At 44.5% G+C, this 18,589-nt stretch overlaps 1 protein-coding gene across 7 annotated transcripts in view; it reads right to left on the reverse strand.

Moving 5' to 3' along the window:
- App (amyloid beta (A4) precursor protein) overlaps nucleotides 1-14,351 on the reverse strand; it is a 222,590-nt gene extending 208,239 nt beyond the window's left edge. For 5 of the 7 annotated variants that reach the window (NM_007471.3, NM_001198825.1, NM_001198824.1 and 2 more), the window contains exon 1: nucleotides 12,598-12,803. In NM_007471.3, the coding sequence (NP_031497.2) occupies nucleotides 12,598-12,654 (57 nt within the window). In that variant the 5' untranslated portion in view covers nucleotides 12,655-12,803. Of the gene's footprint in view, nucleotides 1-12,597 lie in introns of all 7 variants that reach the window. The other 2 variants (XM_006522873.3, XM_006522874.2) reach the window with 2 other exon arrangements.
- Between the last annotated feature and the right edge of the window lie 4,238 nt (nucleotides 14,352-18,589).

Genomic DNA, 18,589 nt, shown 5'->3' on the forward strand with positions numbered 1-18,589 from the left:
CGTCTACTAACAGCAAGATGTAAGCTACTTTCACATCAAGAGATTTTATTAGGCTGGGTTGTAGTGGAACATGCCTTTAATCCCAGCACTCAGGAGGCAAAGGCAGGCTGATCTCTGTGCCTTTGAAACCAGACTGGTATATATGTATGTATGTATGTATGGATAGATAGATAGATAGATAGATAGATAGATAGATAGATAGATAGATAGATAGATAGGAGTCCTATCCAGAACAGTCAGAACTACATAGTAAAACAATCTCAAAAAAAAAAGAGAGAAAAAAAGTTTTTATTGGTTGTTCCAGAAACTTCCCCACCCAACACAACTACATTATCTTAAAATTCAGCTTACTTCTAGCAAACTTAAATTTCCTGAACCCTTTGGTGTAGAATGATTTAACACTTGACATAAAACATTAAAAATCAAGCCTGAGCAAACAGGAGAAAGATAATGACCTCAGCAAGATTTTTAATGCCTGTCAATAGAATGGCATAAAGTAGTGCTGGCTTTGGAATGGCATAAAGTAGTGCTGGCTTTCAGCTGTTGGAAAGTACAGTTTTCTTTCTTCTTCTTCTTTTCTTCTTCTTCTTCTTCTTCTTCTTCTTCTTCTTCTTCTTCTTCTTCTTCTTCTTCTTCTTCTTCTTCTTCTTCTTCTTCTTCTTCTCCTTCTCCTTCTCCTTCTCCTTCTCCTTCTTCTCCTCCTCCTCCTCCTCCTCTTCCTCCTCTTCTTCTTCCTTCTTCCTCTTCTTCCTCTTCTTCCTCTTCCTCCTCCTCCTCCTTCTCTTCTTCTTCTTCTTCTTCTTCTTCTTCTTCTTCTTCTTCTTCTTCTTCTTCTTCTTCTTCTTCTTCTTCTTCTTCTTCTTCTTCTTCTTCTTCGTCTTCTTCTTCTTCTTCTTCTTCTTCTTCTTCTTCTTCTTCTTCTTCTTCTCCTCCTCCTCCTCCTCCTCTTCTTCTTATTCTTCTTCTTCTTCTTCTTCTCCTCCTCTTCTTCTTCTTCTTCCTCTTCCTCTTCTCCTCCTCCTCCTCCTCCTCCTCCTCCCCCCTCCTCCTCTTTTTTCTTCTTTCTTCTCTCTCTCTGTCTCTCTGTCTCTCTCTGTCTCTAAGTATGTGTGTGTGTGTGTGTGTGTGTGTGTGGAGAGAGAGAGAGAGAGAGAGAGAGAGAGAGAGAGAGAGAGAGAGAGAGAGAGAGAGAGAGAACAAACCCTGTATGCTTGTGTAGAGATCAGAGATCAATGTCAGGTGGCAGTGATGTTCTTCTATCATGTCCTCATTATTTTTGAGGCAGGGTCACTCGCTGACCCCGTAGCTCCCATTTCTGCTGGCCAGTACATCTCCAGAATTCTCCTACCCTTCCAGCATGGGGGTCACAGTTATGTGCCATGCTTTCACATGGGTTCTGGGCATGGACACTCAGATCCAGCTTGAACAGAAATCACTCTCCCTGCTAAACCGTCTACCATGCACCAAACCATGCAACCCTTGATCAATGCACTGTAGAATTTCTACAGTGCTCACCAAAAGTATTTATCAAGTACTGGATAAATCTGGATTCAAGGTATTGTCCCTAGTGACACAAAGATTAATATTCCTAGTATTCTCCTAGTTCCACTTTCATTTGTAATATTTAACTGCCTCAAAGCAGACCCCAGTTCACAGTTGTTCTTTCATGTTACTGTGAATAGTTCAGATACCTCAGTTTACCTCAGGGTAGTGATGCACACTACCTGACACACACACACACACACACACACACATATGTATGTATATATATGCATGGTAATATATACAAGAGTATATTGGTAATATATATATATATTACCTAAAATATTAGCACACAGCACACTTCCATGTAGAATTCTCCTTTAGCTCTTACCCCCACGTTTATTCAACTGACCACCTGCTGCTTCCTGGGGAACAAGGAAAAAGCTGATTCTCCTTGTCTAAATATCCCAGTCTGAATCCAGGCTTCTCTGCAAGTGACGGTTAATCTCCACGTCTACTTGACAGGATCTAGAGTGATCGGGAAGTATAACTCTGGGTGTGTCTATGTGTGTGCTTCCAGGGAGTGTAAAGAGGAAGGAAGACCCATTCTCAAGTGGGTGGTAGCAGTGAATGGTTGCCATGCCACGGTGACAGGAAAAAAAAAAGGCCAGATGAGCACCGGCCTTCATCTCCTGCTTTCCTGACTATGGGTGCAAGCAGATCAGCAGTCTTGTGTCCCCAGGACCCTGACTTTATGAGTCATGAGGCTTTGTTTGTACCCTCAACCTGTGAGCCGATATAAAACTGAGTTTGACACTCAGTTTGAAGAGCATTTGCCTTCATGTCTAATATGCATGACCCTGACCCTGGGTTCAATACCCAGCACTAGGGGGTGGGGGTGGGAAGTGGAGGGGTGGGAATTGGGGGGGGGGTCTTCCTTTCTTAAGTTGCCTTCGTCCAGTATTTTGTCACAGCAACAAAAATGTAACTAATGCACCAGGTAAGAAAAATTAGCCAGTAACTTCTCTGAAGAAATTAGATTTTAATATTAAATGTGGTTTACTTAACAGACAAGTATCTAAGAATTAAATATTCTTAAAATTAATCTTCGTATTTGAACTTTTCATTTCTATTGGAGTGTCTGAAGAACTTTTCATCTCAAATTAATATATTGTGGCGGTAAAATTATACTTGTTACAAGCATGCTATGACAAGCGATTAACTATCAGAATGGGGAATATTTGCTATAAAATGTGATGTTTCATATGGTAAATTGTAGTATCACTCTCCAAAATGCTAAGCTGAGATTTCAAAAACGTTGTATCACTTTAAAAAAAAAAAAGATGGACATTTTCAAATGCTTTAAAAACTCCATTGGGCTGAGAAATGGTGCTTATTTACCATGGTAACTTTTGTGTATAAATCATACTCTACAACTTAAGTTATTGATACATTTGTAAAAAAAAAAAGTAATTATGCTTTTGAAACTTCATTCAATAACTGGAACATACTAGGATTAACCACAAAGTCTTGAGAGATAATAACATTCTATTTTCTTTTAAAAATGAAATGCAGTGGGGTTTTGTTCCCCTGAGTAGAGGAACAAATGAGGCACACAGCTATGACCACACCAGATGAGACTCAATGGACTGTATTCTAACTCCAACGATCGATCCTTTAAAAAGATTAATGCCAGAGATGTGTGTGGCTCAGTGGTACAGTACCTACCTAGGATGCACATGGCCTGAGTTTAATCCAAAGCACAGAAAACAACCACAAAAATAAATGTATATTGCTTCATTCATTTTACTGTAAAATACCAATTAAGTATATGCAGACATATCGATGTTTAGATATGTTCATAATAACTAAGCAATGTTGAAATGCCCATAATAATACAAGTTATGAAACCAATCTAGGGTCCAACAGAGGAGTGGGTAAAGAAAATGTAGTGTGTATGCACAGTGGAGTATTTCCCATCGTAAAGAATGAAATTATATTGCTTGAAATAATAAACGAAGAAGAAACTGAAAATAATCACCGTACACTAATCAGGCCAATTTCAGAAAGATGGATTTTTTTCTTTTTTTGTATGCATTCTCATTTGTGGTTCCCAGATCTTATGTAGATACATAAAAAGTAAGTATGTGGGATATGAAAGTAGAAGTGAAACGCTCTAGGGGAAATAAGGAAGCTAACTGGAAGAAACTGGGAAGAGAAGGGAGGGAAGGGAAGGGAAGGGAAGGGAGGGGAAGGGAGGGGAGGGGAGGGGAGGGGAGGGGAGGGGAGGGGAGGGGAGGGGAGGGAAGGGAAGGGAAGGGAAGGGGAGGGGAGGGGAGGGGAGGGAAGGGAAGGGAAGGGGAGGGGAGGGAAGGGAAGGGAAGGGAAGGGAAGGGGAGAGAAGAAGAAGGAAGGGAAGGGAGGGGAGGGGAGAGAAGGGGAAAGAAGGGAAGGGGAGAGAAGGGGAAAGAAGGAAGGAGAGGGAAGGGGAGAGAAGAGGAAGGGAAGGGGAGAGAAGAGGAAGGGAAGGGAAGGGAGGGGAGGGGAGGGGAGGGCAGGGCAGGGCAGGGCAGGGCAGGGCAGGGCAGGGCAGGGGAGAGTATCCTCAGCATACAGCATATACTTGCATGAAAATGTCCTCATGCAGCAGAGGCCTGTGCACAGTAAATATACACATTGAAACTTATCCAGCTATAATTTTTAAATAACTAAGGAATGTATTTATAAAACATTAATTTTAAATTTAATTAATGTCAAACAGAAGATTGTGCAGACAAAGCAAAGCTGAACAAATGAGATTTTTGGTAACCAGGCCTGAAAGGGCACATCTTAAAACACACAAACATACCTCCAGGGTAAGATTAAACCTCATGTTTATTGTCCTGCAAAAATGTCTCTGTGGGGCGAAGATATATGAGTGTCATTAAAGCTTTGAAATTTAGCAAGGCGACAGGAACGATAAAGCATTTCTTCACTTAACACAAATGACTTTCCATGACGGATCTCTTACTCTCCTAAGTGTCCAGAGAGGCGGGAAGAGTAATTTGTCACTATCATTTAGAAAGCCCCACTGTTTTCGGTGAAGATAAAGACAGTATGTGGCTCTCTAGAAACCGAGGACATAGTACAAATTTGATTCCCTGAGGGGGAAAAACATCAGACAAAGAACAGCTTCATAACTGGGAAATCACCAAAAACAAAGTAAATTTTTTATTGTTTCTGAGCGAAATTTTTAACCTGAAATATCTTTTGAACTGGAGAGGAAAAAAAACCCAGGCCATCTGAAAATGAGGGGACTCCTGTCCTGTTCCGTGCCCATTGCTGTACTAGGTTCAGGACCCACGGTCTACAAAAGCATCTCTAATGTGTTCCCTTTCCTCATTTCTCATGTGGGTTCACTGGCCCTGCACTCGGGGCCCTGAGACCATCTGGCCTTCCTCCGTGTAACATCCCTGAGTAGGGTGAGTCCTAAAAATGGATTCTGTACTCCCAGCCAGACCAAAACCGACCTCCATCCAAATACTAAATAAATACACGGCTGGTTAACAAAAACCCACTTGGAACCCTAAGGCCTTTGCTTCTTGATCCTTCCGTGCTGTTTGCAACCAGAATTTAATCACAGAGTCCTAAGTTTTAAATATCATTAAAATATCATTACTAAAAGTTTCAGATATCATTAGACTAATTTTGACACACAGAGAGAAAATGGCACATGAGCAACCCTGCTGGTGTTTTCTGCGTGTATTTTTAACTGATATGTAGGTAAAAGACCTGAGAGCCTAGCACAACAGTTATATAAACTCATTTTATTTTGAGTCTGATTTCCTTACAGGAAGGCTGCCTTCATGCCCTGTCTTGAGTGAAGCTGTTGCAGCCGTCTACACTAGGACCAACATTCTTTGGCTGGCATTTGATTCTTCTATATCTGTTCTGATGACAAAGCCTGATTATTCATTTTTATTGAAAAGGTTTAGCTGAAGACAAAACTAAGCCTGTCCCCAGGTCCTCACACAAACCCGAAGATGTCTAACTAATAAATAATTGTGTTAATAATCAAGCCAGCGCATAAACTGGTTTAATATTAAACACATGGAAAACTGCTGGTATGCACAGCATTAAAAAATGAACATTCTCTATTTGTACAAACCCTGCACACTTCTCTACTGTTTAATTTTTTTCAGTGAACACGAATCATTCTAAAATTTCTAAAAATCCAACTGAAATAGAAAATCACATAAATGATATTTTACAAACAAAAAACAAACAAAACCAGAAACCAAACCCCTTTTACCTGTGCTGTATTTAAATCTTTTTTTTTTTTCACATAGCCCAATCTGACCTTGAACCTGTGATCCTCCACTCATGTCTCCTATAGTGCTGGGATTACAGGTCTAAGCCATGCTTGGGTAAATTCATTCAACCTTACAGAAAACAAACTGCCAAGTTCTTCTTACTCATAATTAGACACTAAGTGAGTCAATTATTCTAATAAGTGAAATATCATGAAGATTATTTAGATTTCTGTAACTATGCGTGAGAAAAACATATTAATTTTCTACCCTCCTATAAAAGTAGCGACACCTAGTTACGATCATACATCAAGTACATATTAATACATATCGATTTATCTACTTGTAAGGACCTTATATATTAAATTAATCCTTGACAACATTAAATACTACTAGCTACATTTTACAGAAGCACAGAAATTTACCCATGGCCAGTATCTCAGGGTACACATTATCCTGAGCACATGCTCAAGCAACCTTGCCCCCATTTGGTTTCTGGATCCATGTTTGTTATAGCTTAAATCATAAGTATGACCCAAAGGCCAGTGGGTCAAAGGCTTAGCCTTCTGAAGGCCCCTGTCGTTAAAGGTGGGGATTGTGTGGGAATCTGACAAGTTGGTCTCTTCTTTTCTCCTGTTTGCTTCCAGGCAGACCACCATGACAGGAACAGCTGGCCATAATATGCTGCCTCACAACAGGCCCATAATTATGGGGCCAACCAATCATAGACTTAAACCTCCCAAACTATAAACCAAGATAAACCTTTCTTCTTTTTAAGTTGGCTGTCTCAGGTATTGTGTCACAGCAACAGAAAGCAATGTGAAATGCTGGCCTTTTCTAGACATCTGAGAAACACTCAATGGTTCAAATTACTGACCTAACAATACACCTGACATCAAAATCAGTATTACAAATGTTCACTCCAGTTCTGTCTTCTTAGGGGCTGAGGGGACTAAGAGCACTTTGGTTCTTCCAATTCAGTTGATTCACAGACACCTGTAAATTCTAACTTCCGGGAGATCCAAGGCCTGTATTCTCCACAGGTAACTGTACTCATGTGCACATAGCCACACATATAGACATAATTTTAAAATGATAATACAATATTTAAGGTATGGCCAAGAGTAACCTGGGAGGAAAGGGTTTATTACATCTTACACGTTACAGTCCATCAAGGACAGCCAAGGATATGAGCTCAAATAGGGACCAGAGGCAGGAACTAAAACAGAAGGGGTGTTTGCTGGCTGGCTGTCTCCAGGGTTGGCTCAGCCTGCTTTCTTATACATCCAAGGACTACCTGCTCAGGGGTGGCCCCGCCCATAGTTGTCTAGGCCAACCCACAATAATCATAAATCAAGAGAATGCCCCACCCCTGCAGGCCAATCTGATAAAGGCAATTCTCACTTGAGGGTCCCTCTTCCCAGGTGACTTTAGTCTCTGTCAAGTTAACAAAAAGTAATCAAAACAGATCCCCATCTCAAAAAATAAAAACAGTTTCCATATAAATAAATGTAAATAAAATATCTTCTTTACCCAGTACTGAAGCTAGGACTGAATGTATGTGAACCCAAGTTCCCCGTAATCTCTTTTATAGCTATTTCTTGATGAATGCTTTCTTTAAAACTAGTAGCAAAAAAAAACAAAAAACAAACAAACAAACAAACAAAACCTCATTTTAAATAAATTACTACAGCAGTCATTCTAATCCAGCATTCTTGGGAGCATTTCCTGTCCCAAAGATGGTACCAGTCAAACCTCCTAGGTAGAACAATCTGAAGAAAAGAAAATTCACCCAACATTTTTTTTCATAATAAATATTCGTCTCTCTCAAAAGCAATCCATGTTAAGGAAAGAGCTATGTAACATCTCTCCTGGAATAATACCTCCATGGGCAAACTGTGACTGAAATATAATATGTATAGTTGCTTATCCTTGCTACTCATCCAGGGAGCATGCTCACTCCCCCACCTTAGCCTGTCCTCTTTCCCACGCACTCATGAGGGTAGGTCACGGAAGGTAAGATGCAGGAGGTTACAGCACTCAGGAGCTCTTGCATCAGACAGTATTGATTATCACTCTGCACTCCACGGTTTGTATCTAGGATCCCACTATGAGAAGGAAAAGATGTCACAGTTGCATCAAGAAACAAACAAGAACAGAAAGAAAAAAAAAATAATAACCAGGTTAGGGCTTGGGAGCTGAGCGTGCTGGCTGCCTGCCAGGCCTTCACAAACGCAGGTGTGTGCTCTGTGAGGCAAGTTTCCCAAAAGGCCACAAGGTCATCTAGCCCAGGGGGTGGAATGTGACTGCAGTCCTGGCTACAGAGAGGTAATGTCAAGCCACAGCAGCCTTAAGGAGAGATGACGAGGCTGCAAACAGACCCGAGCTTTCCTCTGCCCTCCTCCCTGTTTTCCTGCACAGCTACTAGCTTCCATGCCATTACTTGGCTCGTTTGGTTTCAGAACAGCTTGATGAATCCTGAATGTGGTTCAAATTGGTCCATCTGTAACTGCCCTCAAAAATCACAGTTTCTATTTTAAAATTGCCCGGAGAATTTTTTGTTTTTTTCTTCCCTTAATGCCAATGTCCAGGCCTTGCTTCCGGGATTCTCTTTCTGATGTACTGGGTGGAACTCTGACAACACTCTGGAACTTTTCTGCTTCTGGTTTTGTTTTCATCTTCATGATTCCTTGGGATGGGGATGTAGTGCAGCAGGCATTTGTCCATCATGCCTAAGTCTCCATATGAAATCCCAACATCACATACACAAACACAGGAAGGAAGGGAGAGAGGGGGGAAGGAAGGGAGGGAGGGAGGGAGGGAGGGAGGAAGGCAGAGACACTCTGTGACCCTGATGTGTAAAGGAGGATGACAACTCTTGGCTAACGTTCCTTATGGAAGCACTTTGAAAATTTGCTTCTCCCTTCCCTCCTGGAAGTTTGCATGGTGGGTGAAGCTTTTTGTCCTTACCTCCCCTGGTCAAGATGGTGCTAGGGATACTTCCCAGGCTGCTTTCAGCCTTGGTCTCCTTCTTCCAGTTCTTCACCCAGCTCCAGAGTCTGGCCTACACCTGCCACAGTTTCTGTTTATTTCCTGTCTTGCCTGGATGAGTGGACGCTCCATAAGCTTCCACTTATGGGGGTTTACATAAAGGTGATCAGAGCTGAGAGACACGATTTGGCCTAAAAATCAATCAATCAAATTGTCCCAAATGAACAGACGAGGCCATGAATCAAATGGAACTCCACACTTGTTCTCGCCTTCATTATGTAAAACCTTATCTGTGCCTGGCTGGAAATCGAGAGCAGGGAAGACAGATAAGACAAAGGCCTTGCATGTAGGCTCTAGTGTCTGTGCGTGAGCAAATACAATCCATGCAAATACTTAACCTCCATTCACAGACCCAGGACACAAACCTGGCTGGAGACTTTCACCCAGGAAACATCCCAGGATTATCGTGTTCTCTTGTTCCTTTACTCTTTTTAATTCTAGGTCTTTATCCTGCTACACTTTCTGAGTACCCCACTTTCTGTGTCCTTTCTTTTTTTTCTTTGCCTAATCTGTACTTTCTTTTTTGGTACGCAACACTCCTATTTTATAATTATGTGCATGCTTTATTCACCCTGCATACTTCTGTACCCAGTGTGGGAGAAGGCAATAAAATATATACAGTCAAGTAAACATGAGCTTGATATTTAAAGTATGTTTGTGCAGGTCCATCTTGACATAAAAGGCAGAGATTAGAAAAGAAATGTATTAGTCAAAGATGCCCTGTAAATCCCACGACAACACCTCTGCAAAAATAACGCATAATATTTTATTAAGCACCTTCTTCACGTCTATATGCAGGATGACTGACAGATAATCTTTAACACAGAGATATAGAAAATTGGCGTGTCATAAACAGTAAACTAAAAACTTAAAAACCTTAGCCGTAAAAGTAACTTCACCTTCCTTCAAACCAGTAGCCCATTGATCCTATTTTTCTCCTATTTAATCTTAAATCTTGAATTTTCCAGTTTAGTTTTGTGATCCTGTATATACCTTTTCATTTCCTCGGTTCCATCTTTTAATTGCTTGCAGCCTTACAAGTGTAATGAGGGACGCTATCCCTTGGGGGTGATAAGAAAGAAGCATTTATAGTCTGCCAGTATCATGGCTTCCCACTGACAAGCAGTAACCGGTGACTCCCGATGGATCCCTGTCAAAAAAAGAATGTCAGCTTCGCTGTTCTATGAGTAGGCTTCTACCATCAGAGAGGCACTACCGGGCAGCAGTCGCAGACAGTGAAGGAGCCACCACTACCGAGGCAAGTTGATAGTTATCAGCTCTATACAAGCAAACAAGATGAGTCCATCACGGTTTGCTAAACGCATGCCTCTGTTCAACATACCAGGAAAATAAAACCAAACCAGGAAATGCCGACGCCCTGGAAGACGAGGCCCCAGCATCAGTACCCTGGAGGCCCCAGCATCAGCACCCTCGAGACCCCAGCATCAGTACCCTCATGGCCCCATCATCAGCACCCTCCATCACACGGGTTCTTTTTGCAGAGCCACCTGCAGCAGACGGATTTTCTGTGATTTACAAAACGCAGCCAACTCATAATTCTGTGGCTTCAGTGGACGCAGAACTGCAAAGTGTGTCAAACCTCATCAGGATGAATTACCTATCCTTCCAGTGACTCACCAAAGGCACGAATGTAGTGCTCCCAGTAACCCTTTAAAGGTGATGATAACTGCAGGAGCATCTCCAAATGTTCGGCAGAAAAAGGATATGCAATCGCACAAGCCAAAACATAAATCCAGTTCATCTTGGCCTACACTGTGACTCTTTTTATACAAGTTAAAAAAAATGCTCAAGAAAAGTAAAATGCTCCAAAAATTAAAGTTATTCCTTTAATTACTTAGTCGTGTTTCTGCACAGCAAAACAATTAGAAAAACCGAATGACTATACAATTAAATTCTTAGGTCGTCAGAGAAATCAGAATTCCCTTGATTAAATGGCTTTGAAAAAAAAAAATGGAACACTAAATTCTTAAGACTCTTCGAAGACCTGTTTTAACCAGTCTGAGGTGACTTACAGATTCTGAAGCCACTTGTGGGTTAAAAAAAAAAAAAAAATTCAGAGGGGCTAAAAGTTCAATGACCTTGTAAATTAAGAGCTAAAAAAAATTAAATAAATAAAAACTCATACTAGTGTGATAGCCTAGCCAATCCCCACAAAATTGCAGGAAAACACTCGCCCGGAAATTGCTTTTTGGGAAAATTCCTATGAGGTAGAGGGGAAAGAGGAGGACGACGAGGAAGGGCTATTAGCAAATGCTTAGATGGTGAAGAGGGTACAAATGAAGAGAAATAAAACCAGCTGCCACGCAAACAACTTCCAGGCATCTCTGGATAAAAAGGAAAACAAGCCTTGTGCTGCATGCTGGAGAGTTGGATGAATGGGGAAGACTTGTTATACACCTAGTGGTGGGTGGATTTCACAGGCTGCAGCCTCCACACAGCTTTTCTTTGCTGCACTGCAGAGGCGCCATCTTCTCCGTCTTAATCTTCACCCTATTCAATCCTTTTATCTGCACCCCTTTTTTTTTTTTTTTAAAAAAAAAAGGAACCCTGAGGACCCTCCCCAGCATCCTGTGTCCCCCCCAGGGTGACTAAGCTAGAGTTCCCAAATCTGCCCCATAGGAGGCCGCACCTTAATCAGACAAACGCCTCCTTTGATGCCCTGGAGCCTCAGCCTCCCCACCACCAGGCACTGCCCTTCCCAGACGCACGCCTCACTCCCGGCTCGCTCTCTCTCTCTCTCTCTCTCTCTCTCTCTCTCTCTCTCTCTCTCTCTCTCTCTCTCTCTCTCTCAGGACTTTGCAGTCCCTCACAGGATTGCCAGTAGGTGGTGGTGATGCGGGGGTGGGAGACCGCGGGGCCCTAGCAGCACCTCTAGGCCCTCGGGGGCAGACGCGCAGCTCGGGGAAAGGAACGGCGGTGGCGCACCAACTACCAGGGCTCCGCCACCGCGCCCTGGACGGCGAGGGCGGGGTGTCGCGGCTTTTGTTCCCGGGGACCTTCTCAGACTCAGGGAGAAACTGGAGGTGCACTGAAGAGTCCTGGACGTCCAGGTTGAGGGACGGTGCCGGGTGGCCGCACTTTCCGATCCCTCCCATCACTTGGAACTTACACAAAAGGGAGACACGAAAATGCACAAAGTTTGCAAAAGGAAGGCGGCGGTGCGCGACCCCGCACCGACTCGGGAGAGGGTCGCTGCGCAGGCAGCCGCCGCCCGCGGCCGCCAGGAGCAAAGCCCAGCTTCGCAGTCAAGACAGGCGGGGGTGGGAAGGGAGTGTGAGCCAGGCGCTCCCCAGCATCCAGAGCTGCCCCCATTCCAACCCAGGACCCCAAGGAAGGGGAAGGGCGGCGATTTCCTCGCAGGGCACTGAATCCTGAGACGCTACGCTTTCGGTTTTCCACACGTGTCCCTTCCCCCTCGAACTGGGTGTCTCTCGCATCCCGGAGTCCAGCTCTCAACGCAGGGAGGAGTCAGGGTCTGCGTTCAGGCTCGTCCCCTCGCCTTCCAGCCCTAGGCTGGCACGGATATGGGGACCCCAGCGCCCTAACCCATTCCCTCTTCATCGCTCGGGCAGCGCGTCCCCGGGCAGGGTTGGGCCAGAGCCGCCGAAGCGCAGGGCGCCCGCAGGCGGGGGCGGCGAGGAGCGGTCTACCCGTGACAGCCCCCCACGTCTCGAGATTCAAGCTCCTCGGTGGGGAGGATCGCGTCCTCCCGGCGCCCGCCTCCCCAGTCTCGTTCCCAAGGCGCGGCACCCACCTCCAGAGCCCGAACCGTCCAGGCGGCCAGCAGGAGCAGTGCCAAGCTGGGCAGCATCGTGATCCTGCGTGGGCCACCGAGTGCTCCGTGTGCGAGTGGAAGATCCGCCGCGCCCTGGCTGTGTCCGCGCCGCCGCCGCCGTCTCCGGTGGCCCCGCGCTCGCTCTGCTCCCGGTGCTCTCGCCTCCCGCCGCCGAGGAAACTGACAGAGCTGGAGCGAGGCGGCGGGGCTCGCAGCCGGCAGAGTCAGCTGATCCCGCCCACCCGGCTCGCCACCCGACAGAGACCCCTAGCGGAGCCTCGGGGAGCTGCGCCCGAGCGCAGCGGGAGGCGACCCAGAGCCCACAGGTGCGGCGTCTTGGGCTAAGGGGAGCCGCGCTCCCGATGGGGTCTGGGAACCAAGTTGGGGAGTGATCTGGGTCAGGGAGAGGACCCCGCAATCGGGAGAAGGTGAACCGTAGGACGTTAAGGTTCCAGGGAAGTCGGGAGCGCTCTCGGCTCGTCCCCGCGCGAGCTTGAGTCACCCGACCCCGCAGGCCTCTCCCAAATGTGGTTGAGGAGCTAAGGCTGCGATGCGTGCATTTTTATCCGCAGTTCGTTCTCTCTATTTGGAGAGGTGGAGCGAGGCCGAGAACATTAGCAAAAGAAACAGGATTTTTTTTTTTTCTATTTTCTTTTTCTTTTGGTAGGAGGTCACCCTTCACGCCACTGCAATCTGGAATTTTTGTCTTTAGAATGTACCAGAGAAGGGCACAGGATGCAGAATGACCCATTTTTCTCCGTGTTTGGAGATGGGAAGTGGGTTTTTAAATGTATTATCATTGCATATTTGCTTGACGTGGATAATTTCAGAGAAGGGGACCGGCATCTGGGATTGAAGGAGGCAGGGAGGTAAAAATCTAAGATGGGGAAGAGATCAAAGTTAGGCCAGAAAAGATACCGAGTGATGGCTCTTTTTCCTCCACCTCCATCACCCAGGACTTCTTCCTGGAACTCTGCTCTCGATTTTTTTTTTTTTTTTTTTTTTTGGATCTGCCCTTATCCAGTGAAATGAACCTCCGTAAAACCATTTTCTCCTAGATTAAACACAAACTTCCCAGTGTTAAAATTACATTAGACCCATCCAGACATGCTCCCACTACCACCACCCTCCCGACCTAATGTGGCTTCAGACGCCAAGCTTTTGGCTCTCCCTAGGCTAGTGGAAGGAGATGAAGGTAATACCAAATGCATTCCTGGCTTCTGAGGCCACAGCCTTTTCCTTTACCTGATGTGTTTGCTGCTTAATTTTTTAATAACTTGACATGAGCTCTGGTCATCTGGGAAGGGGGAACCTAAATTGAGAGACATGCCTCCATTAGACTGACATGCAGGCAAACCTGTGGGGCATATTCTTTCTTATTAGTTGATGTGGGAGACCAGCCCTGAGCAGGTGGTCCTGGCTTGTGTAAGGAAGCAGGCTGAAGAAGCCAGGAGGGAAAAAAACAACAAGCAGTTTCTGCCACTGCCCAGTTCCTGCTTCAGGTTCCTGCCCTGTGTTCCTGCTCTGAGTTCCCTTCGCGTTAGACTGTGATCAGAACGCGTGAGGCTAATAAGCCCTGTCCTCGAGTTGCTTAGGATCGTGATTTTTTTATAACTCTGCAATAGAAAGCAACCTAGAAGGCCCGCTCTTTCTTTCCCACAGCAAGGAATCCAATCCCCTGTAAGTGTGGTGGGAGGATAGGTCTCCACCTCTTCCTTTCTGAGAAGTCAGCACTCATCTATCAACATGCCTACATACCACCTGCCCAACTCTACAGATACCTTTTTGTATTTGTCCTGAATGTCTGTCCTCTGAAGGTCCTCAACAAATAACAACAAATATTTGCTAAGTAACGTTTGCTTTGATTACATATGGCATTCATTTCCTACAGAAGCCAAGGAAAGGATAGGGAGGTAGCTCAGTCAATAAAGTACTTACTATCTAAACACGAGGACCTGAGTTCCACCCCTGGAAGCCACATAAAAATGTCAGCCATGCTAGCACCTGCTTAGGAGGGAGAGAGAGACAGACAGACTCTTGGGTAAGGTAAGCCAGGAAAGAGATCCTATCTCCAAAAAAAAAAAAAAAAAAGTGGAAAGCTTCAGCATCCAGAGCATCACCTAAGGATGACTTACAACAAGCATGCACATGCGCGCGCACACACACACATAGGCATGTACATACATGCACACATACACATATACACATACACACACAGACATACACACATATATACATACAGACATACAGACAAGCATACTCTTACACATACACACACATATCTATACTTCAAACACACTACATTTACACACACAGACATATACATACATACATACATACACATATATACATATATTTACTGACATACATACAAACAGACATACACACAGACAGACATACACACAGACACACTTACTCTTACATACATACACATATATACATATATTTACCGACATACATACAAACAGACATACACACAGACAGACATACACACAGACACACTTACTCTTACACACACACACATATACACAGATACACATATCTGTACTTCAGACACACGTACACTTAAACACACACACATACACAGACATACACACACATACACCTATAACACACACACACATATGCACACTTCAGACACACATATACTTACAGATACATACACATGCACACACAGACACACATACTCTTACAGACATACACATATATACACAGACATATACATAGGCACACGTATACTTACAGACACACACATAACAGAACACACACACATACACACAAATCCAAGGAAGTCATTACTACTACCCCCAACCCCCATTCACAGGCCAGGAAAACAGTCTTAGAGCTTAACTACAGCTTAACCATAGGGGGACTGGTTATTTCATACCTTGAATATCACACTCCTTCCCCAATACACTTACCTATCATCATGATCTCCTGTCTGTAGGAACAAGGAAGGAACCTGAACACCCAGGAGAACAGATCCAGTTCCAGATCTCGAAAGATCTTACGGGAAATGAAAGCTCGAGACCTTTTGTCCAAGATTAAACGTTTATAGATCGTGACAGTGGGGCATTATATTGAGCGTTTCTGAACATAGAGCAGAGTGAGCCCCCCCCCCCCCACCCAATATGTGCCAGGGGAAAGAGGCAGGAATTATTTTTAAAAAGAGGAGGGTAAGTGTCTTCTTTTGAGTAGGCCTATTTAAAAAACCCAGTGATAAATGATAACCCACAGAAACAGAAATCCTTAGCATGAGCAGTCTCACTTCACACGGCTGAAGTTCATCCCATTCACATTCCTGAGCAGGGCGTGCTCAGAGGAAACGGTCAACTTGGCATTGTGCCAGAAAGAGCTTTCCTGTTTTCTATTTAAAATTTCCTAAAAGTTTGTTTTTCTTTTATTCCATTCCTGCTCTTTTCCCTCTCTCCCTCTCTCCTCTCTCCTCTCTCCTCTCTCCTCTCTCCTCTCTCCCTCTCTCCCTCCCCACCCCCCTCTGTGTGCCCACAAGTGTGAGTGTGCTCACTAAGGTCACAAAAGGGAGTCGTATTCCCAAGAGTTAGGATTGTAGACTGTTGTGAGCTGCCTTAGGAACCCTTTAGGTCTTCTATAAGAGCAGGAAGTGCTCTTAACCAATTAGAGAGTGTATGTACTGTGTGCGAGAGAGCACAAGCAAGCACAGTCTATGGCTCATATGGGGAGGTCATGGGGCAACTTCAGTGGTCTGGTCTCTCCTTCCACCTCGTTAAGGCAGAGTCCCTATTGTCATTTCTGCCCTGTCGTGTCCTCCACCAGGCTGAACTTCTAGGTGATCTGTCACCATCTTGCATCTCACTTTTAGGGAGTCTGTGATCACAGCAGATGTGTGCCCCTGCATCTGGCTTTCTTACAGGTGTGGATTCTAGATTGCTTACATTGTCAGACTTTTACCTGACGGCTGGCCAAGCCCTCCAACCTGATCCCCTAAAATCTCTCCTGTTTCATCACTACTCAGAGATTCCAATGGCTTTCTACACCTTACAACTTCCTCTTCTCTAATGTAATATCACTTCCTGTCCAGGGTGATGTATCTTTCCATGCCCACGCACAGGAGGCACAGCAACATCTCTAGTTAGAATCCTTAAGGAAGGACTCGGCATGGTGGTACATGCCTTTAAATCCAATGGAGACAGAGGCAGGTCAGGCCTGGCCAGACAGAGTACACAGTGAGACCCTGTGATGATTTGTATTTGCTCAGCCCAGGGAGTGGCACTACTAGAAGGTGTGACCCTGTTGGAGTAGGTGTGTCACTGTGGGTGTGGGCTTTAAGACCCTCATCCTAGCTGCCTGAAAGCCAGTCTTCTGCTAGCAGCCTCCAGCTGAAGATGTAGAACGCTTAGCTCCTCTTGAACCATGCCTGCCTGGATGCTGCCATGTTCCTGCCTTGATGATAATGAACTGAACCACTGAACCTGTTAGCCAGCTCCAATTAAATGTTGTTCTTTATAAGAGTTGCCTTGGTCATGGGTGTCTGTTCACAGCACTAAAACCCTAAGACAGACCCTGTCTCAAGCAAACAAAAAGAATCTTCAGGGAAGAAACCAACCACATGTCTACAGAAATCTCTCTGGAACCTGGACTTAATAAGACCACTTTGAGACATTCAGTAGCCATCTGTGCAGGCCAGTCTATCTTCGGATAACTAGCTCTGAAATATCCGGTTACTAGAAAGTTTTCCTCACTACTTATAGATACCATACATATTTTATCCCTTGTAACACAGCAGAATAACCATTTCTACACTGTATATCTCTAAACGATATCTGGCTACTCCCACCTCCAGAGTCCTCTTATCACAAGCTAAGTCCCATAAATGGCAGAATTTTTCTTCCTTCCATACTGTAAATAAGTTCTGGCTTGTTGTGTCTGTAGCTTAATGCTGTCCTTGATTTTGTGACGATCTACCTTGCACAGTGCACTCAGGATGGTTACACTTGCTAGTAAATCTTCCAGCTTTATGCATGGCACTGCTAAAGAAAACCCTTCTCACATCTAAGCATTCACCCATGCCCCATAAACACCATCAAGAGTACTGGTAAGTCTGAGCCAGAAGACGGGACCATAACTTTTTTAAGACTACCATGACAAAATACCTCAGTCTAGGGGTTGAGATCAAATGGCAGGGTATGTGGCTAGTCTCTCTGCAGCTATGCGAATCTGTTCCCAGAAATGCAAAACAAAACAGAAGCCACAAGAAAACTTAGTGATGTAAATAAGAGAGACTTTCTTCCATTGCTGGAAGCTAGAGGTCTCAGATCATGGGGTTATCAGAGCTAATGTCTACTAAGATATCTGCCTCTGGCCAGCTCTTGCTTATCTTCCCTCTCTGGTTTTACATATTCTTCCCTGTGAGTGTATTAATGTTTAATTTCTCCATTGTAAAGGCTACCAAACGTTGAACTAAAGCCCACCCTCTGACGTCACTAAATAATTACCTCTTTTAGCACCCTGTATCTAAACGTGGATACATCCTGAGGTTTGAGGTGATTAGAATTTTGAAATAGGAATTTTGGATCGAGGAGCTATCACAGGAACACACTGAGATCAGCTCAGACACGGTCTAGAATGTTCCAACTAGCCTTCACCTTTATCACAAAGGCCAGCAATTCTTCCATCCTTTTGAGGTAGAAGGTAACTCTGGTGAACAGTAAAGATGGAAATGCAAAGGCCTTCTTTCTCTCTGTCCTCCACCAGGTCAGCATTCTGACCCCCATGCAGCTGGCTTGCCTTGTCTTTCCCACGAGTATCAGCCTCTGAGAATAAGTAAAAGGGCACTTGATAGTCTCCCTTGGAAGAAGTTTTGACAATTTAATTTAGCCATTGATGCCATACAGAATATCAGTAGCTTTAAAGATGAGAAATGTATTTCCTGACATGTTGGGGAAAGTCTAAGATACAGATGAGAGCAGAGTCAGACAGATTCCTCTGAGGG

Source organism: Mus musculus, chromosome 16 (assembly GCF_000001635.26).
Source record: "Mus musculus strain C57BL/6J chromosome 16, GRCm38.p6 C57BL/6J".
Classification (NCBI taxonomy): Eukaryota; Metazoa; Chordata; class Mammalia; order Rodentia; family Muridae; genus Mus; species Mus musculus.